We start from the raw sequence: 24,393 nt of genomic DNA, 5'->3' as shown, positions 1-24,393 counted from the left end.
GTCACTTGCCGGGACTGTAATCCTGGTTTGTCTCCAAAAGGAGGGCCTTTGCTGCTGCCTTCAGGGGTCATAAAACTGAAGGATAGCTGGTGCTGGATGATAAAATAAGAATTTCTGAAAGGGCTTGATGAGCCCATACTGACAAGGAATCCTTATGGCAGAGGTGGCTGTGGGTTCAGGCTGTGGCGGTTCAGGTCCCAGAGGCAGAAGCACCCTATCAGGACAGAAGGGGCCCACCGTGAAAGCAGGTCAAGGGCCTCTGCAGCCCTTTGCTGACCACAGGACCCAAGAAGAGCCAAGGATATGGCTTCTAAAACATCAATGGAACCAATAAAACCTAGCAATCAGATGAAAGATGCTGTGGCAGGCCCCTTGGCACTGGCCAGGCCACATCTGCGACAGGGATTGGCTCGAAGTGCATATTTAACCAAGACCTGGGTCAAGTAAAACTTGTCCAAAAGGAAGAAACAGTTAAGGGACTCGGGAGGAAGGAGAAAACCCGAGAGCTGTTGGATCGACATCTGTCTTCCAATATACAAAGTTCCAACGTGTGTGGAAAGGAGTCCCCACCTCTTTTGCAGTTCTAAAGTGTGCAGCCAGTCAGTCCCTTTCAAAGGAGGCCGTCGGAGAAGGGAGTCTGAGTAGAGGAGTTTAGCAGCTGTCCTGGGCCTGCCACTGAAGGCAGGTGCCAGGCAGGACCCTGTGATAGAGGTTCTACTTCTGAGGATTCCTAATCCCAAAACCAGATTATCCAGGCGCCCCATGGACATGCTTTTTTCCTGGAGCCTTCCTGCTCCCAAGGGAAACCAATCCTCCAGGGGTAGAGGTGGCCCAAGGTCACAGGCCCCTTCCAATTACTCAGAGCACAGCCCTCTGGGCTGCCCAGACCCAGTCCTTGCCTTGGCTTGCACCTGGGCTTGAGTGATCCACTCCAAGGTGTAGCCTTCCTATTGGTGGTCCTCTCTACACTGCCCTGGACTGCAGCTACCTTGGACTCCAGGCCGGAATGAAGATACAAGAAACACATGAAAAAATGCCTTTTTGTTCAGATTCCTGTCACATGAGACCCCTTTCTCCATAGCCAAAAAGCAGGAGACTGTATTGGTGCAGCACCCCCAGCTCTGAAACCCACCCTCACCCCATTTCTCCCTGTGTGAAGTGTCAGCAGGTTCTAACCTAGTAGATTTGGCTCAGCCTGCAGCCCTCGTTAGAATGGGAGAATTGTGTTGTTGAGAAGAAACTGCAACAGCGCTCTTCCCTGAATAACATTCCAACATCACTCAGAAAATTATCTTTCAAATGTTCATAGTTCGACGAACGCCAGAATTTGGAAAATTTCTTCTGGTTTCCGTGGTGTCCTTGAGCTACCTTTGTGGGTCAGATGTTGCAGCAGGACTGAGAGGGAGCTGCAGTGGGAAGTCATGCCCCGGAACCAAGTGGAGAGTGTTCATGTGTGCCACCCAGCTAGGAGCTGGGGCTCTGCTGTTCTTTTCTGACCAGCACAAGTGCGGTTGGCCCCACAGATGGGGGGGGGGTCACCCCATCAGGCTCCCTAGCTGGGAGAGTCTTAGGACCAGGGGAGCCCGCATTGCTATGCCCCAGTTATGACACCTCCCCTGCCCAGGGGTTTATGAGCTGTGTCTGGTAGTTCAGAAAGCCTGGATCCCTTCCTACAGGAACGTACAGGTAAACTGCAATTGCTCAGGGGTTTGTTTCTGTCCGAAATTTTGTCAAGCTATGTTTTTGCTTTTCTGATCCTTTCAAACTTCCAGAAAAGTTGCAGAAATAGTACAAGAATTCCCATGTGCCAGATACACCAGTTGTGACATTTTGCCAAATTTGTTTTATCTTTTTCTCTATCATTTTTATAAACATGTGTGCAATGTGCACACACACACACGTGCTAAATAATTTGAAAATAACTAGCAGATATATCTGCCCTTTTACCCCTAAATACTTCATTGTGTACTTGCTAAAAACAAAGACAAACTCCTTCCATAACCTGTAGTACAGTGATCGAATTCGGGGACTTTCATATTGGTGTGGTACTGTTATTTAATATGCAATCCAGGGGCGCCTGGGTGGCGCAGTCGGTTAAGCGTCCGACTTCAGCCAGGTCACGATCTCGCGGTCCGTGAGTTCGAGCCCCGCGTCGGGCTCTGGGCTGATGGCTCGGAGCCTGGAGCCTGTTTCCGATTCTGTGTCTCCCTCTCTCTCTGCCCCTCGCCCGTTCATGCTCTGTCTCTCTCTGTCCCAAAAATAAATAAACGTTGAAAAAAAAAAATTTAATATGCAATCCATATGCAAATTTCTCCTGTTGGCCATCATGTTCTTGATAGCCACTTTCATTCCCTGATTCAGGATCCAATCCGAGGTTACAAAATGGACTTGCTTTTCACATCTCTTTAGTTTTCTTCAAACTGTACCAGTTCCTTGGCCTTTGCTTATCTTCCACGGCCTTGACATTTTTGAATGGTACAGGCCATGTTGTGTTTGTCTGATGTTTCCTCAGGAATAGATTCAAGTTTCGTGCTTCCAGCCAAAACGAAACAAGACAAGCCACAGCAGTGATGCCGTGTCCTCCTCAGTGCCTCGTATCAGGAGGCACGTGATCTCTATTTATCCCATTATTGGTATAGCTTCATTTTAGATTAGCTAAAAAGATTAGACTGTTTGAGCACTTCTCAAATGCCACATGGGAGATGGGAGTTCCGTAGGGAAAAGGAGAAGGAGAAGTAATGGAAGGGATTCTCCTCTCCCGGACCTTGTATCAGTTTGCTAGCGCTGCCACAGTCTGCACAACTTGAACAACAGAAATGGATTTCCTCATAGTTCTGGAGGCTGGGGTTCTGAGATCAGGCGCCAGCAAGGTTGGTCTCCTGAGGCCTCTCTCCTCAGCTTGCAGATGACCACCTTCTCCCTGTGTCTTCACAGGTGTCCCTCTGTGGGTCTGTGTCCTTTATCTCTTCCGAGAACAGCAGTCCTACTAGATTAGGACCCACACTAACAACCTCATTTTAACCTATCTCCTCTTATGCCCTCTCTCTAAGTACACATTCTGAGGTGCTGGGAGTTAGGGTTTCAACATAGGAATTTTGAAGTGATGCATTTCAACAGTAACATCCCCTCTGGGCTCCTCACCAAATTATCTAAAGCAGCCCCATAGCTTTCAACCTCTGCTCTGTTCTCAGCTCTTTGGTATATTATGTGTTTGTTGATTAATTTATCATGTATCTTTCCTGCTACTGGCCTCGCTGTGTCCGAGTGATTTGCGTCTGTGGTGACAGTGCCTAAAGCAAGTCTTTGTTGGGGGAGGCGCTCAGTGACCGGTGACGGAGACAGAGAAGGAGATGCTCTGGGTCTGACTGTCATACCTATTGGTATTTGAGAATGCAGTGACTTGTCAGGGTGATCAGTGCAGCAGGGGCCCGGCAGGGCCTCCGTGCAGCCCCCACAGGGAGCAGAGCCAGAGACCAGACAGTGCCAAGGGCGCCTGGCTTACCCAGCATCTGGGCTTGTCATCTGAAGAAACATAAAATTCAATATAAATGCAAATGCATATAGAAATAAAATTTAGATTCAGCACAGAACAAACACCAGGATCAGCTAAAGCTTTAGGCTTCCAGCTGGTCGGCTGCTGTGGGAAGGCCTGGCCAGCCGGTCACCAGGGTCCTCCATTACCCTCCCAGGCCTGGCTTTGCTGGTACAAGATGGGGGCTGGTTTCCCCTTGGCTGCCTCTGAAGGTGACCTAGGGCCCACATGTGCATACATACACGTGTGTGCTCACACACACATACACACACACACACACACACACACTTGCCCTTGGAAGCTGTCTCTCAGTTGAGTATCTGACCAGAAGGTTAAGTGAAGAGACCCTCTGTTAATGCCTTTGGTTTGACACAAGACAGACAAAATGCCTCTCGCCTTGCAGCTGGCAGCCAGCAGGTCTCCCACATGCCAGGTGTGGCATATAATACCTGGACCCCCCTTACCAGGTTTGGGCTGGGCTCATGTCTGGACAGTGGGAGCCCGTCTTCTCCAAGGGCAGCTAGATTGCGTGTTCCTAATGTGTTTGAAGGGATCAGACATGAGCGGAGCACTGTGGCTACCATAGGCCAGGGGGGCGACCTCCTTGTCCACTAGAGTCTCCTGCAGCCAGCACGAAAAGGTGACACTCCATCCCACTATGTATGTAGACTCTTGTCCGCGTTCACTAACAGCCTCAAATTTTAGCTACTGCCGGTGGCACTATTAAAATGAGAGAGGTGGGAGGAACAAGCAGCTGTGGAAGGAAACCGTTACCTGCCTGGGGCAGTGAGTCACTTCTCAGCATGTCACTTGGGAAGAGGGAAGCATGCACAGTGCGTGGGGAGTGGGGGGAAGCAGGTGGGATGCGATAGCGGGAAAGAGCTGAGGTGTCTGCAGCTCTGTGCTGCCTGCTGCACCTGGGATTTCTCCAGAGCTATGCACGAAAGCCCATTTCTCAGAAAGATGGGGAGCAGCAGCACCTGTCCTGCACCTGTCCCACACTCTCTTCCTTCCTTCCTACAGGCCAGCCAGCTGGGTGTGTACCGGGCCTTTGTAGATAACTACGGAGTTGCCATGGAAACGGCTGAGAAGTGCTGTCAGGCCAACGCTCAGTTTGCAGAAATCTCTGAGGTACTCGTGACACTGTTCAGACAGGTGCACCCCTCCACCTCCCACGGGTAGGATGTGGGCTGGCCGTTGGTACACCATGACCCGGGAGAACTGGGTGCACCAAACCAAGTTCTGGTGGTAAATCTCAGCTCTGTTTCCAGATGTTTCTGGGTTGGCTCTGTCAGCCTTGTGTGGGGGACTCTGTTGTGAACAGATAGGAGGAGCAGCTCCATGAGTTCCCTGCCTCTCTAGGGTCCAGGACTCAATTCTGGGGCTCTGCCAAGTCCCCCAGACAGATGTTGTCTTGTACCACCTGTGTGCAGTAAGGAGTGTCTGTAGTTCTGTCTCATGAGCAGAGGTCTGGCCATGCAAGTCCCGAGGCCAACTATGCACCTTGTCACTAGAGAGCAGGTGGGGAGGTGTGTTTTGCTCCATTTCTCTTGTAGCCTGCTGGTGACCTTGCTCACCAGGGAAGCTGAGCCCTAGCACAGGGGCGTGGAGCTGCTATAGCTGCTCTCTCTAGACCCACGTGGGCAGAAAGCTCCAGGCTGGAGCTCCAGGAGGACTGAAACCTCAAGCCCCCAGTATTAGCATGAGGGGCCTCAAAAGACTTTCTCAGATACACAGGACAAGTGGCCTGTTGGGGCTGGTGGCTATGCCTGGACCAGGACCTGCAGCGCCTGCCTCCCTGGGTTCCCGGCGGGGGTTTTCCCCACCCTTCCACATCCTGTTTCTACCCTCTGCATTGGGGTGACATTTCCTCTTTCTGGGCCTGTCATCACTTGTGATGCCTCCAGCTCCTCGGAGCTCTGACTTGCCTTCCCTCCACCAAACAAGGATTCTAGATGGAAAGACTCCAAGGGAGAAATTAGCATAAGAAAGATAAATGGAAACTAGAAATTGGGAGTGAGTGGGGTCTCCCTTGCTGAGAGACAGTCATACCCTATCATACCTGGCTTTGTTCCGGGGGCTTTGTGCCATTTTGTAATTTATCATGAGAGGTGGCATGTTGTGGGTGCTGATCGTCCCTCATGGTGGTAATGGGTGCCATGCTGTTCCTCCAGAGCCCGTGGGGCCATCCACTCCCTGCCTGGTGCTGCTGGTAACAGGCTGCATGCATCCAGGGTTCCAGGCTGGCTCCAGATGTCCCTCCCTGTCGTTTAGACCATATCTTTCATTAGGTCTTTCACTTAGCAACCCTCCCCCCCACCCCTGACAGCTGCAATGTTGGCACAGAATCCTGAGTGACCTTGACAAATTAGAGACCTAATCCTTTAAGAGCAGGCTCTAGTTAAATGGAGCCAAGTTCAAGTCCACCCAGACAGGCTTCTAGAAGAGGAGGGAGGAAGCAATGATGGGATACCAACCCAGGGTCACGTGGTCCCACTGACCATGCACAAGTGGGAATCTGAGCTGAGGCAGGGATGCTGGGAGGGCGACAGCATCTTGGGGCCAGCCGAAAGCTTGTCCTCAGTGAAGCTTGTACTTTGGAGGCATCATCCACTTTGGTTCTCCACCTATATTTTTTAAAGAGACTCAGAGAGATTGGAACCACCCAGACAGAGCAAAATGGAGCCAAAGGAAACAGAAGCAGCAGGCTGTGTAGAGGTTCACTCTGGGGGTCAGAACTCAGACATGGGGAGTGGATGGTCACCTCCAGGAGAGGGAGCTGTGGAGCCGTGGTCCCTCATCTCCCAGTCCTGAAAATGAGCCAGGGCAGTTTCCAGTTAGGCCAGAGCTGCCTAAGCTGGGATTCATGGAATGCCAGCTCCCACATGATGGAGTTCTGGGAAAAGGGCCTCTGGAATCAAGTTAAGTATGAGAACTGGGGGATTAAGCCAAATCATAAGTTTCCTTGAGACAGGATTTCTGGAGCTCTCTCTGCATGCTGATGTGCATGGGACTGTCCAGGGGCGTGTGGTGTGAAGGCTGCCTCCCAGGCCCACGTGAGCATGGACCCTGATTTTTACAGAGGCTCAGGTTCAGCTCTCACATGCCCTCATACCCCCCACACCCCTTTGGAACTGCTGAGGCAGATGTTCGGAGGAATAATCACTCTGAGGGCCATTAAACTCTCAAGAGAGGTTCCAAAGAGCATTGTGGAGTTTGGTCCCAAGGAGCTTAAGATACCATCATTTTTAGTCTTGAGAAGTTTACCGCAGTGCAAGAGGTTGGGAGAACCATGTCTGAGTCCCTTCCTGTTCCCATGCTGTTTTTGTTGTTGTTCAGCAGCCTAGTAATGGGATTAACCATAGCTTCTTTCCAGAGATGATTTCAGGTACCCAGGCATCTTATATCCTGGCTTTTCTTGGTACCTTGGACCAAATCAGTGAATCCTTTGATGCAGTTGTGTGAAAGCATGACCTACCCACTGAAAAGCTCTGCTCTCCTCCTGGGGATCATAGCACCTCTTTGTTAGCAGCTACAGGCATACCTTGCTTAAGTGCACTTTGCAGATCCTGTGTTTTTTTACATATTGAAGGTTTGTGGCATCCCTGTATTGAGCAAATCTGTCAGTGCCACCTTCCCAACAGCATTTGCTCACTGTGTCAAATTTTGGTAATTCTCAGGCTATTTCAAGCTTGTGCAATATTATTATATTTCTTTTTTTTTTCAAAAATTTTTTAATGTTTATTTATTTTTGAGAGAGACAGAGACAGAATGTGAGTGGAGGAGGGTAGAGAGAGAGGGAGACACAGAATCCGAAGCAGGCTCCAGGCTCCGAACTGTCAGCACAGAGCTCAACGCAGGGCTCGGACTCACGAGCTGTGAGACCATGACCTGAGCTGAAGTTGTACAGTCAACCGACTGAGCCACCCAGGCGCCCCTTTTTATTATATTTCTTATGATGATCTGTGATCATTGATTATGATTGCTGAAAGCTTAGTTGATGGTTAACATTCTTTAGCAATAAAGCATTTTTTAATGAAGGTATATACATTGCTTATAGACATGATGCTGTCGATCACTTAATAGACTACAATGTACTGGTAAACATAATTTTTATATGCACTGGAAAACAAAAAAAAATTCATTGGGCTTGCTTTTTTGCGATTTTTGCTTTATTGCAGTGGTCCAGAACCATACCCGCAGCACCCCGAGGTATGCCGGTATATTTGCAAACTCAGGAGAGGGTGGGGAGGAGGTGGAATCCAGTGTTAGTCTCAGTGTACCCGCAGCACCCCGAGGTATGCCGGTATATTTGCAAACTCAGGAGAGGGTGGGGAGGAGGTGGAATCCAGTGTTAGTCTCAGTGGTGGTGGGGCTGCCCTGGCCATTTCTAAAGGTGACTGCCCTTCACACTTCCCAGCCCCTTTGCCCACTGTTTAACTTCTCTGAGAAAACAGTTCTATGCATTTAGGGAGGGCACTGTGATTTGCCTTGTTTTTATAGGATTCCTTATGTCACAGGCTCTTGAGCAGGGGTGATCTTTGTCCCAAGCGACAACTTAGCAATGCCTGGGGATTTTTGATTGTCATAGCAGGAGGAAGGTGTGCTGCTATATCAACAGATAGAGGCCAGGAATGCTGCTCGGTGGCCTGAGGTGCACAAGACAGGCCCCCACAGTAAGAGAATTTCTGTCCCCAAGTATCAACAGTTCCAGATGAACCTACAGCACCTAGGGCATGCCTTGTGTTCTGCCTATCCTGTATTTCATGCTGTGGTCCAGGATGCCCCATAAGGCTTGCCTCAACTAAGATTTTTTGCAGTGAGTGAAGGGTGAGTTTTCTTGCTGAAGGTTTCTGACCACAGAACGTCCTGCCACATCAAAGCCGCGTCAGTTGTCCTGTGTGAAAATGTGCTTTTCTCTTTGCAGAACCTGAGAGCCAGAAGCAACAAGGATGCCAAGGATCAGACGACCAAGAACTCTTTGGAAAGTGAGTTCTCTATGCCGAGGCCTCTTCGTGCTCCCTGTGGGGCAGCTGCTGCGAGAGGATAGGGCATTGGCTGCAAAAACAAACATGGCACCCAGTTGGGTCAGCCTCTGGCTCCTTTGCTGTTCCTGACTTCCAATACTGAGAGCAGGGATGTGGAAAAAGTGGCATTGGATATGGCAGGGTGGGGAAGGACACAGGCAGGACCAGCTTGCCACCAATAGTAGCAACCAGGAAGAATGGGAGGGTTTTGCAAACGCCCACCAATCAGGCACTGCTGGGCGTTTAAAATGTCATCATGTTCTCCCCAGCAACCCTGTGAGGAAGATTTTGTTTTCCCTTTTTTCAGATGACAAAACAGATTTAGAATGAAAGTAACCCATATGGAACACAGGTCCTAAGTGGCCAGGCAGGGATAAAGCCAGAGTCATCAGGCTCCCAGGCCTGTGTGTTCAGCCTCCTCCTTCACTCTGGGCAAAGAGCAGGGGATCAGAACTGATAAGTCACTTCTCAGTTGTGGTTGTTAGGACAGCATGAATAGTTACAGAGAACAGCAGCCATGGCTCTGGTACCAGACCGTCACCATGCTCTGAGTCTCAGTTTCTCATCTGTAAAATGGGAATAAATAACAATGCGTGTCTTATGGTAGTCGTGGGAATCACATGAGGAAATGTACCTGACTTGTGTCAGAACACATCTAAGCATCCATGCCCGTGATGGGCTGGGCTTGACATCGTCATGGAGAAGTGGGGGCTGCCAAGGCTGGCCAGGGTTTCTGTGCTGCTAGAGTCCAGCTGTCTGAAAACACTTGAAAGCCAAGAGCTATGTTGGCAGCTGAGTTAGTTTCTGCCAGCCTCAGAATCAGGCCTCCAAACTGCGCCGAGATGGACATCACTAGCAGTGTGCCAGTCTGCTTCTGGGGGACCCACCAGGCCAGAGAGCAGGTGTCCCGCCAGGGTTGGCATCCTTGCCAGCCCATCTGTAGCCGACTGCAGGTGGCCTCCCCAACTCCAGAGGGAGGAGCATCAACTTGGGTTCTGACCAGTAGCTCTGGACTCAGCTTAAATGTTACGGACCAAAATCTCAAAGCCACGTGCCTGGCCTTCTAGGTGCTTGGGGTTTGTTTGCCCTTGTCACTGGGGATGGGTAGTTCCCAGGGGATGTGGAGGTTGGGCTGGGCTGCTCCCTAAGCCCAAGCACTTACAGCAAGGACAGGCAGGCGGGTGGTCTGGTGCTGCTTTCTCCATGCCTGGCCACCTCTCACCTGCCCTGCCCATCTCTCTGCAGCCCTGCTCTACAAGCCTGTGGACCGGGTGACGCGCAGCACGCTGGTTCTGCATGTGAGTCACTCCACCCGGGACCTTCTCACCCTGGGGTTCTTGGCTTCTGTTGTTCTGGGCCTGACACTGATGTTTGTCAGTGCTGCCCAGCCATTCCCCCTTTTCCTGCCACATACCTTTGTTGAATATGCAGAAATGAGGGGCTCATGGCAGGGAAGAAAGCAGGTTCTGGAGCTGTCCTGGGTGCTCTCGTAGGAGGCAGTGCAGGGAGGGAGTGCCCTGTCCCACGTAGGAAGGGCCTCTTGGTCCCAGTGCATGAAACGAGCCTCCAAGGTAGATGGGGTGAGGACACAGACAGCAGGTGCATTCCAGGCCTGTGAGGATGACCACGGCCTTGCAACCTGGGGAGAGGGAGCATGGGGAGAGCACACTTCAGTGGGGCTGCTCCTAAAGGCAGTGGGGGAAACAAAAATGGTCCCTAATCCTACTGCCCAGGCGGCCCTTTTCATTTATGTTTAGAGCAAGTTGTACATGCGTGGTTTTTTTTTTTTTTTTCACAATCAAGTCACAAAAGTGTGTGAGGTTTCCTTTCCTGTTTCTTCCCCACAAAGGAGCCAGCACCACAGGCAATCTTTTATGCACATGCCAACATACCTGAACATTTTTTTTGTAATTACACAGAAGGCATCATGCTATACATATCGTTCCACACTGTGCTTTTTTTTCCTCTTAATATGATATGGTAGATATTGTCCTACTTCAGCCCAAACAGCTCTGCCTGTAGTATTTAAGCCATGTAGCATTCTGTCGAGTGCACATTTCATAATACCTCACTCTCCTCCAGTTAAGAGGGAGATGAAAGGCGTGGTTTGGGAGGCTCTGGCAGGTGACCCAATGGAGTGTCGGAGACCTTTATTCTGTCCCCTCGCTGAGCTGAGCGTCCTGATAGGGAGAAGACAGAGCCACCCTGGGGGGTGGTGTGGGGGTTCTGGGACCACTGACACCAGAACCTTCCTCCAGACTTGTTTCACCTCTGCAGGGGGGTTCTCACCAAGGGGGATTTGAGAGCTAAGTTCTCTCCAGGGCGGAGTTTGTTTCTCTGAACCAGGGTGCTGTTGACCTTGAGCACAAATTATACACGTTCCTGGTGAAGGAGTCAACATTTCCCTCTCGATTCTTTTTTTTTTTTTAATTTTATTTAAATCCAAGTTAGTTAACATATAGTGTAATAATGGTTTCAGGAGTAGAATTCAGTGACTCATCACTTACATATAACACCCACTGCTCATCCCAACAAGTGCCCTCCTTAGTGCCCATCACCCATTTAGACCATGCTCCCACCCAACTCCCCTCCAGCAACCCTTATAGTTTATTCTCTATATTTAAGAGTCTCTTATGGTTTGCCTGCCTCTCTGTTTTTATCTCATTTGAGAGGTTCAGTCTCTAAAGGGGGAGGAGCCAGGAAGGCCAGGTGCTTTTCTACTGAGCTTACACAGACAAGTGGTCCTAGAGGAGACTGATTCTGCCCCCTAGGGGCATGTCGGAGACATTGTCGCTTGTCACAGCTGCAAAGGAAGAGGAGTGCTAGCTAGCATCTAGTGGGTAGAGGCCAGGGATGGGGAGCTGACATCCTACAGTGCACAGGACAGCCCCCACCACAAGGAATGATCCAACCCAGAGTGTTAGGGCCGAAGATGGAGAATCCTGCCCTAGCTCCTGAGAGTGGAAACGCTTGTTGGCAGCGTGCACACAGCATGGGCTTATGGGAGCACCGTCTAGGTTTAGGACCTGCTTGTGGGGTGATACTCGTGCAAGCACTACCCGCATAGCCCTAGCCTGTCTAGAGGTGGTGGTGACGCTTGGCAAGCTGGTGGCCCTGGGTCTGCCCAGTGTGTGTCTACAGTTTGCACACAGTGGTGGGGCCTGGGCTGTGCTGTCTCTGATTTATCAGAGTTCTCTCTTCGCCCGACACAGGACTTGCTGAAGCACACGCCCTCCAGCCACCCAGACCACCCTCTGCTGCAGGATGCCCTACGTATCTCACAGAACTTCTTGTCCAGCATCAACGAGGAGATCACGCCCCGCCGCCAGTCCATGACTGTGAAGAAGGGAGAGGTGAGCGGGACTGGAGATGGTTTGGGTTTGCTAGCCTGCCCCACCAGGCAGGGGGAATTCAGGGCACCTTTCTCGTCTTTGGCAGACTGTGCCTGCCATTCAGCCTAACACAGAAAATGTGTTACCTTTGAGGGTCTTTGACGCTGGCAGGGTAAAAATCCCATGTGTGGGGAGTCAGGGTGGAGTTACAGGGCTGCACGCCTCACTTGGCTACCTCTTCTTCCATCGTGGCAGGTTGTAGCCACAGCACCGCTTCTTTTCCTCACACCCTTGTCAGCTCATGGTCTGACTGGTGAGAAGGAGGATGTCATTTTGTCTGTCTGGAACTACATGGTTCCTTCTCAGTGTTCTTTCATTAAAAAACAGTCCCAGGTTTTCCCTGCTATCCAAAGGTAGAGTGTTCCTGTGAAATCTTTTGTAAACTGGAGCGCCTGGGTGGCTCAGTCGGTTGAGCATCCAACTCTTGATTTCAGCTCAGGTCATGATCTCACAGTTATGGGTTCAAGCCCTGCATTGGGCTCTGTGCTGACAGGATTCTCTCTCTCTCTCTCTCTCTCTCTCTCTTTCTCCCTCTCCCTCTCCCTCTCCCTCTCCCTCTCCCTCTCCCTCTCCCTCTCCCTCTCCCTCTCCCTCTCCCTCTCTCTCTCTCTGACCCTCCCCTGCTCACGTTCTCTCACGTTCTCTCTCTACCTCAAAATAAATAAGAAAACTTAACAAAAAATCGTTTGTAAACTGAAATGGTGTAAAATGAAGAAGCCATTACCATTTGTAAAAGTGAAAATCTTCGGATTTATTTTTGTTACTGAAAACAGATACTAACATAGGTCTTTGGTAAAAGTAAAGTGGTATAACACAGACTTGGTAGCTAGCACAGGAAATCCGTATGATCAGATTTAAGGAATTAAAAGGAAAAAAGAAAGGGAGGTACATGCAGTTTATAGGCCTGACTTGTCTTCAGCTAAGAGGATTCTCCTTCGTCCTCCTCCTCCCTCCTTGCCTAACAGAGACCCCTGGTCTTTATCTCCCTGCACATCATTGATAAGAGGATATAGAACAGAGGGGCTAAGAATGCATGGACCCAGCCTGCCTCAGTGGCCTCTGACCTTTCTGGGAGGGGCCCAGTGAGATGCTAGGCAGGTGCCATCCTGGGCGGGCAGCACTTAGTGAGAGAGCAGAGTTGTATAAATCTGGAGGCCAGCGCCCCGCACAAGCATGAGCATCTATTATCAGAAGTAGCACCATGGCAAGGGAAGCTGACCTGCCTCTGGGGTCTTTTGCAGGGACAGGAGCCATACAGCCCAGGCAGGACATGGCTGGCAGTGAACCTGACTGTAGTTGCCACTGAAAGCCACTTCTTCCTTCCAGTTCATGTGCTAGGTGCTCGGCACTGAGGCCTGACCCTCCCATCTCAGGGTTTCTTCTCCTCCTGCCTGGGCTGATGGGCAGGCCACTCTCAGATCTGTCTTCCCCACTCCTCTTTGGGAAGTGGTACCTAAGTGCTGAGCAGAAAGCTCCCATGTGCCCAGAGTCTCATCAGGCTTGACCATGAGTGACAGGCTTGGTGGGATTTTTCCTGGTGGACCTGGGCCAGGAAGGACCAAGGAGGAGAGAGGTATCCCCTCCAGTCCACCCTCTGTGCTTGACCAGAGCCTGGAGCCAGGCCGACATAGAGATCCAATGCCAGCATCGCTGTGAACTCACTACCACGCAGCCTGGACGATGCTTGCTCCTCCTCTCTGGGCCTGTCCCTCCTTTTTACAGCAGGATGGGAATGCGGGCCCACCTTGCCTGGGCACCCAAAGGGGCACAGTTTATGGAAAGAGCCCTGCCAGCCAACATACAGAAGCAGTCTCTGAGCTCATAGAAGGCAGAAGTGGGTCCCCAGCACCTCCTAAGACCTCCACACCCAGCTGTCCAATGGCCAGAACCTGGGGGTTCAGATCTCATTTCCTGAAGCAACAACGGGGCCCTGCCCCTGGTTCACTCCTGCCCCAAGTTTAGGGACCCCGAAGGAGTGCCAAGCTCTGGCCTCCCTAACTGGATGCGGGATTTGCTTCTGCCCAGTCTACTTACACTGAGTGCGTTTGTGCCCGGCTCCTAGGACACCTGCTCTGTCTTCTTTGCCGACTGTTCTTTTATGAGAGCACTGTCCTCCTGGGAAGCAAACGTGTGAGTCCTTTTTCCTCTCAGCTTTTCTTATGATGCTGAGTCTGACCTCAGCCCTCCTATCCTGCTGTTCAGGATCCCTGGAGAGAAATCCCTTCTTGCTCTTCGGATCTGTGGAGGCAGCTGCCCTAGGGAATTGAGGAAAATTGGGAGTTGGCAGCCCTGCCCTTGTTCCCACATCTGTTATCACAGGCTTCCTTCGTGCGGACCCACGGTCAGGGTCTCAGGACCACCAGACAGGAAATATGTAGGGGCTGGGCACTTCATGAGGACAAGGGCTCTTATCTGTACCCACCCTCTCCCCCATCAGCATCTGGCCCTGTTGGCTTTGATGATACTTGCTCAGTGGGAGGGATCACCTGGGTACCTCAGCTGCGAGAGAGGAGAGAAGCAAATGCTCTCGGAAACACCGTGAGTCTGACTCGCACGCATCTCCTCTCCCTCCCACGCATGGTAAGGGTGGTGGTGGCCAGCCCAGTATGACAGCAGCTGCCCACACTCATGCTCCCCACCCCCACCGTTCCAGGAGCAGACATCACTCTTCAGTTGGGCACTTACACTCTGAGCTGACTGCAGCCTGAGTGTCCTCCTCAGTGTATCCTCTCAGGCTGCCCAACCCAGCTTACAGTCCCCAGTGTGGTAGAAAGGATGCTACTTGGATAAGCATCAGACATGAAGAGGAGAGAAGGATGAGGATGGCAGTAGTGTGTAGTAAGTCCTAATTTTTCATCTCAAGGAATCAGTGTGCAAATCGACAAATTGAATAAATCAAGTCAGTGAATCAAGGATCAGAGGTATGAGCATACCTTCCAAAATTATAAAATCGCCAGAATTAAATAGGGAAAGAGAGTAACTGGGAAGTATAATTGGGAGTAAGAAATAAATGGAGGAAACTTGCTCTTCTTAAAATACTATTATTTGATTTATTCTCATTTGGTTATAGTTCTTTAATAAAAAAATATTTTAAAGCTTAAAAAAAAAAGGATGTTATAAGGGTAGTCTCCCAACCTTGGTTTAGTTCTGCCCACTACTTACCAGTGGTATTGATTTGGGAAGTCCCTATTTCTTTGCTGAGTGTCCATATTCTCTGAGGACAGTGACTCAGGGCCTGTGGCCCCTCCCTAGGGTTGTTGTGAGGCAGAAAGGATCTCATGACCTCTGAGGGGCTGTCTAAAAGCAGGGGGTGATGATTTCCCCACATGGACACTGTCCATATTGTAGATGTGGGGAGAGCACCCTCTACGTCACCAGTCAGGAGGGAATCTGCAGGTCCCAGGAGGGGTGGGAGCTGCGGGCTACTTCCTCTTAGAACTTGCAGCTGGGGAGTACCTGAGATTTGGAAATACCTGTTGTTTTTTTTTTCCTGTGTTCCTGTCTCTAAATTTGGTATATGACATTGAATATCAAGTTTCCAAAAGAAAAGAGGAAGTGGGCTTCTGAGTTCTCTTCATGACTCTGTGAAGTCAGGAGGTATTTTCCAGGTGAGGACACTGCAGCTCAGAAAGGTTGAAGAAATTGGCCACAGTCACACAGCCACTAAGTAGCTAACCCAGGATGTGAGGCCAAATGTGCCCTGGCACCTGTGTTCATCACAGGTGTGTTATGATTTATCGTCTCCTCCCACTCTCCCCTGACACTCCTTTGAACCAATGTCCACCCCTCCTCTGGTCCATGTATGAAGAGCTACCTGGGCATAGGTGGTCACAAGGAGGAGAATGTGCCCCTTTGGTTCAGCATGCTACTAGAGTCTTAAGCACTGAGTGGAGCCCCTTCCCCTGCTTCTCCTGCTGGGAACATGTCGGTGAATAGGGGTTGGTGGGGGGGTGTCTCTGTTTCTAGCTCTCTCAGCAGTTTCTAGGGAGAGGAGAGGTACCTCCATTGGCTTGGGTGTTTGGAGGTATTCCCACAGTCACTGCTGGTCCCCTGGGAAGTGGCCTGTCTCCATCTGCTCAACCTGAGTAAGTCAGGGCATTGTGGAGGTGCCCCAGTGTGAGCTCTGAGCAGAGCCAACAGCCCCAGGCCCTGCTATGGCTTCTATGATCTCATCATCCTTTTCAGCCAGTCCCCACAGCTCCAGGGCTGTGTTCTTTGAGGAAGAGTGACTTTGGGCAGCATTACAGGTGTCTCCTTGACACTAAACTGTGGCTGGAACATGCTGTCACCAGCCTGCATGCTCTCACCCCCGGCACCCCAGGGGCTGTGAGTAGCAAGCATATCCCAGGAGGATACCCTTCTCAGGCTCCCAGGAACCAGTCAGGACCAAGGGATCCTGCTGGCACTTTTCTTCCCAGGCCTGGGTCCTGTGGGCTAGCGGATGGGTGCTCATTTATTTAGCTGAATTAACTTTACACTGCCAAGTGATTTCCTCCATGTGGCTGCCTGCCTGTTCTTAGCGCTGCACCCTGTGCTGCCCGACATCCCCAACTCAGGCTGGGACACAAATGGGATGATTCCGTGTGGGTGTTTTGTTTCCCAACAGCCAGCCACTTCTTGGAACCATTCTCTACCCAGATTCCCAAATGCCCCTCATGGAAAAAGGCAGGTGGGCAGGCCGAATAGGAGCCGCTGAGGAAATGTCACTGGTGCAGGCTGAGGACGAGAGGTGGTGAGGCTCAGGCAGAGGAGAAGAGAGGGCTCTTGCTTGAGGATTAGAGAATTGGAGACTGCAGACCCTGTTGGCAGAGTTTGCAAGAGATGCTGTGGGAAGGGGGTGGGGGTGAAGACAGCATAGGGATTGGGGTTCCAGTGCCATCAGACATGGCATGTGACCTCAGCAATACCACTCACCTCTGAGCAACAGCTTGCTCAGCTGTGGGATTGGGGTGAGCCTAGACCATGTGCTGTCCACAGTTTCAAAGGATGTCCACAACATAGGAGCCCCATAAGGGCAAAGCCAGTGCTCCATGTCTGGGTCTTTTCTCAACCCTTCATAAATATTTGTAAATGGAGCTTGGATTGTCAACCTGTCCAGGCCCAGGTTTGGATTCTTCTAGGAACTTGGGCATGTTACTTACCTCTCTGAGCCTTTCCTTCTCCAACAAGTGGTGGAGGTGGAACCTGCTGCCTGGGACAGTCCTGCCAAGTGAAAGGAGATGTTTTATGAAGCGCTCTCTGCACAGGTCCCAGCACCCAACAAGTGCTCAGTGAACATTACTGCTGTGAATCAGCAGTGTGCTTCCCAGGCTCACCCCGCTCTCCATCCAGCAGGTTCTTGTCCTTTCCGGGCTGTGTCATGCTCTGATTTCATCCTCCCCAATCAGTTGTCTTATGAGGTGTCTCTCCAGGGCATGGGAAACAAGAGGCTTTCTCAGGGACCAGGGAGTGGAGGTGTGTTCTGCAGGGAGGTACTGAGAGCCCTCGAACAGGTGTGAGGGCAGGAGGGTCAGGCAGGACCCTCAGCACACACTCAGCTGCCGGGTATGTTGTTTTGGGGACACTTTTTCTTCCATCTTCTGAACCTCCACACCCCACTGAGTTACCCCACAGCCAGGGCTGCTCTGATGGGCAATGTCAGCTGGGTCGCTGGCATGCAACCAGCTATCCCCAGGTTCAGGTCTTGCTCTGGGGGCATGGGAATGGAGGTTCGGGCCCCTGGCCTCCTCCAGGGCCAAACATGCTAAATCCAGCCCTGCTTGGAGCCAAGCCAGGCATCCTTAGCCAGCAACTGATGCCTCATTGGTCCTTGCCTTGACCATCTTCCTTTTTCTCTCTGCCCCCACCTGTGCCCTCCTTGGCAACCCTTCTTGGTCTCACCTGGCAAGGCCCTACAGGTTTATCACTAAACTCCAGTTCCTGTACCTGAGGAAACTTCCCAGTACCCCCTCCATGGAACCTTGGGCTCTAGCTTCTTCATGTGTCTGAGTCTGCTCAGCTGCTATGACAAAATACCATCAACTAGGGGCTTAAACAACAGATGTTCATTTCTCACAGTTCTAGAGGCTGGGAGTCCCAAGGTCAAGGTGTGTGCTCAGGATCTGGTAAGAGCCTATTTCCCGGCTTGGAGATGGCTCCCTTCTCACCGTGTACCAATATGGCTTTTCTTCACAGCATGCACATGGAGAGATCTCTGTCTTCTTTTTCGTATAAGGACACCAGTCTCATCACAGGCTCCCACTTTCACGGGCTCACCTAAACCTAATCACCCCAAAGGCCCTGCCTCTGGATACTGTCACATTAAGGGTTAGGGCATCAACATATGAATTTTGGAGTAGACACAAACATCAGTCCATAACAATGCACTTCTTCCAGATGGGTCTTCCCTGAATGGGCTCTGTCTAGGGGTGAGGGCCAATGTTGCCCAGATGACAGCTGGAGGAGGCCGGCCAGCCTAGGGGAAGACCCCTGGGGAAGGAGGGGCCCATCCTCAGAAGACTGCGGTCACAGGATGTACCTCACTATCCTCAGTTTCCTTGTCTGTGTAGAAATGGGGGTGGTGGTACCTTCCCCACTCAGAGTCATCATCAACTGTGGGGAGGCCCAACGATGATAGGGCATCTCTCAACACAAGGCCTGTACCTACAGAGGACTTGGCTTATAGTACCAATAGCCCCCTGTGGGGCCCATTTAATCCTCTAAAAAATGCCACCAGGCAGGTATTTGCATCCCTTCTTATGTTTAAGGAAACTGAGGCTCAGAAAACTGAAGTGGCTGAGCCAGCATTATCCCTGCAGAGAGAAGAGGATGGGCCACAGGCAGTGAAGGTGCACAGCAGCGGCTCCAGACACCTCACTCCCTGGCGGGGTGATGTTAGTTTTTCAAGGAGGCAATGCTGTCCCTTCGAGCAGGTGTTCCCCACCTGGGTGTTCCCCACTCCCAAGGGGAGTGTCTTCCCTCCTGCCACCACTACGGTGCCCCAGAGTGCACACAAAGACATGCACACGAGGGGACACACATTGTGATATCCACAGGAACACAAACACACACACAGACATATATGGGGGACACATACACATGGACACACAGGTTGGGACACACAGGGGCATGGAAACATACAGAAGGACATACGGAAACACAGGAACATGGGATACACACAGGGGATACACACAGGGGACACACAGAGACATATACATGGGACACACAAAGAGATTAGTTGGACACACACCAACAGGGACGCACGCGCGCGCACACACACACACACACACACACAAACATGCCTGCCTACTTGGGGATGCACACAAAGAGACACAGAGACACATGGATTCTCTTTCACACACATTCCTATGGGCCCAGCAAGCTGGCTCTTCTGAGTCACTGTCCCTCAGACCTCAAGAAGCATCATGCTACCCTGTCCTGGGGTCCAGCGGGTTCTAGCCCTCTCCCTACAGCTCTACCCAGGCGTGTTTGCTCTGCATGAGATGCTGAGTCAAAGGGACAGTCCTTACCAGCCACTGGACGTCATACCATCTTTAGACCACAGCCCACAGTGCTATGGAACTGTGACCCAGGTGCAGCCCAGGCTGTGGCCCTGCCTGTGGCCCCTGGAGGACCTGACAGGTGGGCCAGACTGGAAGTCGTACTGGTTCTGAGGGCCTGGGGTTAGGGCTCATGATCATTTTTGAGAGGGCTGTCTCCTGGGCAGGCACAGGTCTCCCGGCTCTACACTGGTCCCATGTGGGCTGTCAGGGTGTCCCTGCAGAAGCCAGGGTTCTGAGAAGAGACCCAAGTGATGGCCATAGGGTCCAGCAGCCTCTCAGATGCCTCGATCAAAGGGCCGAGCATCCCCTCACAAGCTCGCTGTTGGACCTGCAGCTTGTCCATCCCTCCTTTCATTTCTGTCCTCCTCCATGATCATCTACCCTTGGCTTCTCTCTTTCCTGAAATTGGGTGGGTGCAAATGGGGATTTGTTGCTGTTTCTTCATGGGCCTGTTTCAGCAGCAGGATCCTTCCTCAGCGTATGGCTTGGAGCTGGGCTCTGAGCAGGGCTGATCCCAGGCCCAGGCTGGCTGACCTCCATAGTCAAGATGTGGCATCTACCCAGGGGTCAGGGCCCTAGACTGTGCATCAGGATGGGACCACCAGCCTTAAGAGTCTGTGCCTCAGGTCCACCCCTGGGCCTGGGGAAATATGGATAGAGACAGAGTGATGTCCAGCCCCCATCTCCCTCACACTCCATCAGTCTGCTGCCCTCCTGTTCCCTTGGCTCTGGTCTCTGTGCCAGGGTCCAGACTCCCTTTGTGGATCTGCCAGCATGGTAATTGGGGGCCTGTTTTCTTGGGGCTGGGAACCCCCTCCTGCCCATTGGCTGGGTATTTTCTGTTTGGGCATGCTGCAAGACCCAGGGTGGACTGGGGTTCAGAAGCAAGGCCCTGTGCCTCCTCGGGAGGGAGGCCAACTGTGACATGACAGGGAAAACTCACAGTGAATGAGCCTTACTCTGAAGAGCCGCTGCTGCTCACCACCCACGCTGCCAGGGTCTGGCAGGTGACACGCATGATTCACATGCTCTGCATGGCCCTTGGAGACAGAGTGTGGCCCAGAGCAGGGTTTGGACTGGGATGCTTCGGGGGAAGTGTCAGGGTGCCCTCAGCTTTGGGATTTCTCATAGAAAGATGAGGGTTTGCACAGGCAAGCGTTCATGGGGAGGGGCCTGGTGACTGTCACAGTATCAGAACAGGGTCAGCCCATCAGAGCCTCCCAGGGCTGCAGTCTGAGCCCTCGGGGCACCTGTGTGCTCCCCACAGTCAGCCAGCCATATGTCCTCTCAACACAGCAAGGCAGGTGTGTGGGCTGCCACAAGCACCAGGGTGACACTCAATGATCCTGTGGAGGATGAATGTGACACTTCAGCTGAATGTGTGAGCAACAGGACCTCGCAGGGAGAAAAGGTGGGCCAGCTGGTGTGTGGAGGGTGGTCACTGCCTGGATTCTGGGCATTTCTGACCTGTTGGCAGAGGGGAGGAGTCTACTTCTGAGCTGGACATAGGGGGCCCTCTGCTGGTGGTGGCCAGAAGCTCAGCCCCTTTGTATGGAGAAAGGATCCAAGTTTCATCACAGAAGGTCCCTTGGTCCCTGCCCCCTGGGCTGGAAGACCCTCTGTCCTGTCCCTGCTGAGGGGGCATGTGTCCACTCATTCCTCTGGGACTTCAGGGTCCCAGGACCCGTCTCAGACCTGCTCCCCAGTGAGGACCCAGCAGTCAGGTTTACCCCAGGGTCTCCAGCTCTGTGGACATTTCTCCAGGTGCACACTTTTTTGCTTCCTGTGGGTGTCAATGCCAGGTGGGCTGTCTGCCCATGGCAGGCAGGCATAGGGTGAGTGACAATGAGTCATGGCCTTGGCACACAGGCAGCCTTCCAGCCCTTCCACTCATGCTCTCCCATTTAAATCATTTGCTCTCTGTAGCCAGGACCCAGCTGGCCATTGTGAGCCAAGCTGAATGCGACAATGACGTGTGGCCTTTGCACCTGGGAGTGTTGGGGCCTAGCCCAAGCTATACTTGCTTCTGGGCAGCCCTGCTGGCTCCAGCTCTCGCAGAGAGTATGGGAAAGTTCAGGGAGGCAGATACTCCCCGAGACAACTCTGAGGCTGCAGGTCGCAGCGGAGCCAGGCGTGTGGGCCTGCCGAGTTCACGGGGCGTTGGAGATGCCTCTTGCTGGGGCAATGCTATGGGTCTTTGCCCACTCTTATATATGTACCTGATCCTCCAGACCCTTCCCTGGCCATCACAGTGAAAAGTGGAGAGTCACCCTCTCTGGGGGGCCTTCCCTGGAGCCAGGCTGGCTGGGTTGCCTCTAAGCACCTGGTCTCTCTCCCCTGGGCTTGTGAGTTCCCAAGGACAGAGACTGCTCAGTGTTGCTGCTTGCTCGCTCACTGTGCTGTCTGGGATAGGTGGTAAACCTATCTGAGGCTCCCATTTCTCACCTGTGAAATGGGCCTAAGGACCTGCCCACAGGGTGTTCTGGGGATCCCATCCAATGATCAGGCCATGTACTTGCTTGCACAGCATACTTGGAATGTGCTTGGGGAAAGGAAAGGCTCACCACGTCAGCCTCTCGTCCTGTCTTTGTGTCCTTGGCATGGCACAGCATTGACCCACATGAGGTTCTGGGCACTGTTTTTCAGATGAATTACTGACTTACCTTGGTGTGCCATTCACGGCATTCAGTCACCCCTGGAGCTGTGTGACCCAATGGGAATGTTCTGGTCTTTCAGATGAAGTGCCCGGGTGCAGAGGCGTGTAGCTTGCTGGTGGTCTAGTGCCTCGCATCCCCCTTCTAGGTCTAGGTCCAGTGGACCCTGGGAAGGTCACCTCAGACTCAGGCTGTCGGAATCCAGGCATCCTATGTGGGCTTCTGCCTGTCAGTGGGCATTGACCTTAGAAAGATTAGAGCATGGAGTCCCATCTGTAGGCACACTACTCAGCTTCCTATTGCCCTCGAATTAAGTCCAGGGGCACCTGGGTGGCTCCGTTGGTTAAGCGTCTGACTTCAGCTCAGATCATGATCTCATAGTTTGTGGGTTCGAGCCCTGCATCGGGCTCCACACTGGTAGCACTGAGCCTCCTTGAGATTCTCGCTCTCTCCTCTCTGCTCCTCCCCCACTCACACCTTCTCTCTCTCTCAAAATAAATAAATAAACTTTAAAAAACAAAAACGGAAAACTAAGTCCAGCCTCTACCATGATTGTCGGGGCTGCCCCCTTAAAGTGTTCTGGGCCCACCTCCTCTCCACTCACCAGGCTGCCCCACCCATGCCTGGAGCACCAAGCTCTTCTAGCCACAGGCCTGGGCTATAATGGTCCCTCTACAAGAATGTCCTTCACATGGCTGGCCTATTGCCCATTCTGGGTCTCCAGTTGCTGTCTCGGAGAGGCGTGGACCGCCCTGCCCACAGGGGTTTTTCCTGCCATCATTTTCTCTGCAGGCCATCAACGTAGCTATAGTGTTCCCCCTCCCCAGCCTCCAAGCCAATGGCTGGTACTCTATCCACTCACCCTCCTCAACAGGCCAAGCACTCAAGAAACTTTACTGAACAAAGAGGAAAGTGTAGTGTAGTGTAGTGTTCGCTGAGACAGAGGGAGCACTGGAGAGTGGGCCTGAAAGTAGGAGGCTGAGGGTGTGAGGGCCTGCCCCCCTGCTGGCCCACTGCCCTAACTCGAGCCCGCACCATCCCCCTGCCCCCCCTATAGCACCGGCAGCTGCTGAAGGACAGCTTCATGGTGGAGCTGGTGGAGGGGGCCCGCAAGCTGCGCCACGTCTTCCTGTTCACCGACCTGCTCCTCTGCACCAAGCTGAAGAAGCAGAGTGGAGGGTGAGTGACTACATGGCGCCCATCCTGCCAGGTGGGAAGGGTCTTGGGGTCAGGAGGACAGGGTGGGTTTCACAGATGGACGAAACCTGGCTTTTGTTTTTCTCTTGTGACATGAGCCTAAAGAGTTCTGTAACTATGTGGTCAGGATATACTCTTTAAGTTACATTGTTTCCAACTGGCCATGATGCCAGGCTCAGGGTTAAAGATCATCATTAACAACCTGGAGACAGTCTAGTTCAGGATCAGTGACCAGCCTATTGCCTCCTATAGATAAAAGGGGGATCGGGGTGCCTGGGTGGCTCAGTTGGTTAAGCGTCCAACTTTGGCTCAGGTCATGATCTCAAGGTTTGTGAGTTCCAGCACCACGTCGGGCTCTGTGCTGACAGCTCAGAGCCTGGAGCCTGCTTCAGATTCTGTGTCTCCGTCTCTGCCTCTCCCCCACTTGTGCTCTCTCTCTAGCTCTCTCTCAAAAATAAGTAAACATTAAAAGAAAAAAAGGGGGACCTACCTGACAAGGTACTGTTGGGCAACTGTCATGTCATGACCCAGGAAGAGTAAGTGGCAGGACAGGGAGCTGCAGTGTCTAGTACAGGCTGTCAGAGTGGGGCCGGTATCACTAGACCATCACTGTATTTTGTCTCCCCATACCTGTGAGAGCTTCTAAATTGTTCTCAGCCTAGGCTGCAGGTGCTCCCCCACCACACACACACACCTCTTCCTGGGACTCAGATCACCCAGGTTGCACCAGCTGGAATGGAGGAAAGAAGGTTATGTTGGGAAAGACCAGAGCTAGTCTCTTTCCCCCGTTCTGAGCAGATTTAAATCAGTCACCTCAGAAGAGAGCCTCAGTTTCCCCTTCTGTCAAGGCAGAGGATTACCCCTGGTAGATCTGTAGCCCCTCAAACTCTACAGCTCTGTGGGTGTCTGCAGTCCTGTCCTGCCAGTGGATTCCCCGATATGCTCCCACGTCAGGGAGCCAGGGAGCTGCCACCATCAGCCCAGGATAAGGTGGCCCTGGCCTAAGTCACATGTGCAGAGTGCCCATTCCCAGGGTCACCAGTGTCTGCC

The 24,393-nt window shown here is 52.1% G+C and overlaps 1 protein-coding gene across 2 annotated transcripts in view; it reads left to right on the top strand.

The window, feature by feature from the left end:
* BCR (BCR activator of RhoGEF and GTPase) overlaps positions 1-24,393 on the top strand; it is a 128,803-nt gene that overhangs the window by 75,090 nt on the left and 29,320 nt on the right. For both annotated transcript variants that reach the window (XM_047087978.1, XM_047087979.1), the window contains exons 5-9: positions 4,556-4,663; positions 8,460-8,520; positions 9,805-9,857; positions 11,772-11,912; positions 23,204-23,325. In XM_047087978.1, coding sequence (XP_046943934.1) covers positions 4,556-4,663; positions 8,460-8,520; positions 9,805-9,857; positions 11,772-11,912; positions 23,204-23,325 — 485 coding nt within the window. The remainder of the gene's footprint in view (positions 1-4,555; positions 4,664-8,459; positions 8,521-9,804; positions 9,858-11,771; positions 11,913-23,203; positions 23,326-24,393) is intronic.

Source organism: Lynx rufus, unplaced genomic scaffold (assembly GCF_022079265.1).
Source record: "Lynx rufus isolate CCGP_SWC_20201006 ecotype Redwood Valley unplaced genomic scaffold, mLynRuf1.p SCAF_24, whole genome shotgun sequence".
Taxonomy (NCBI): Eukaryota; Metazoa; Chordata; class Mammalia; order Carnivora; family Felidae; genus Lynx; species Lynx rufus.
Note: the sequence above shows the minus strand (reverse complement) of the source record. Positions and strands in the feature narration are given on the sequence as shown.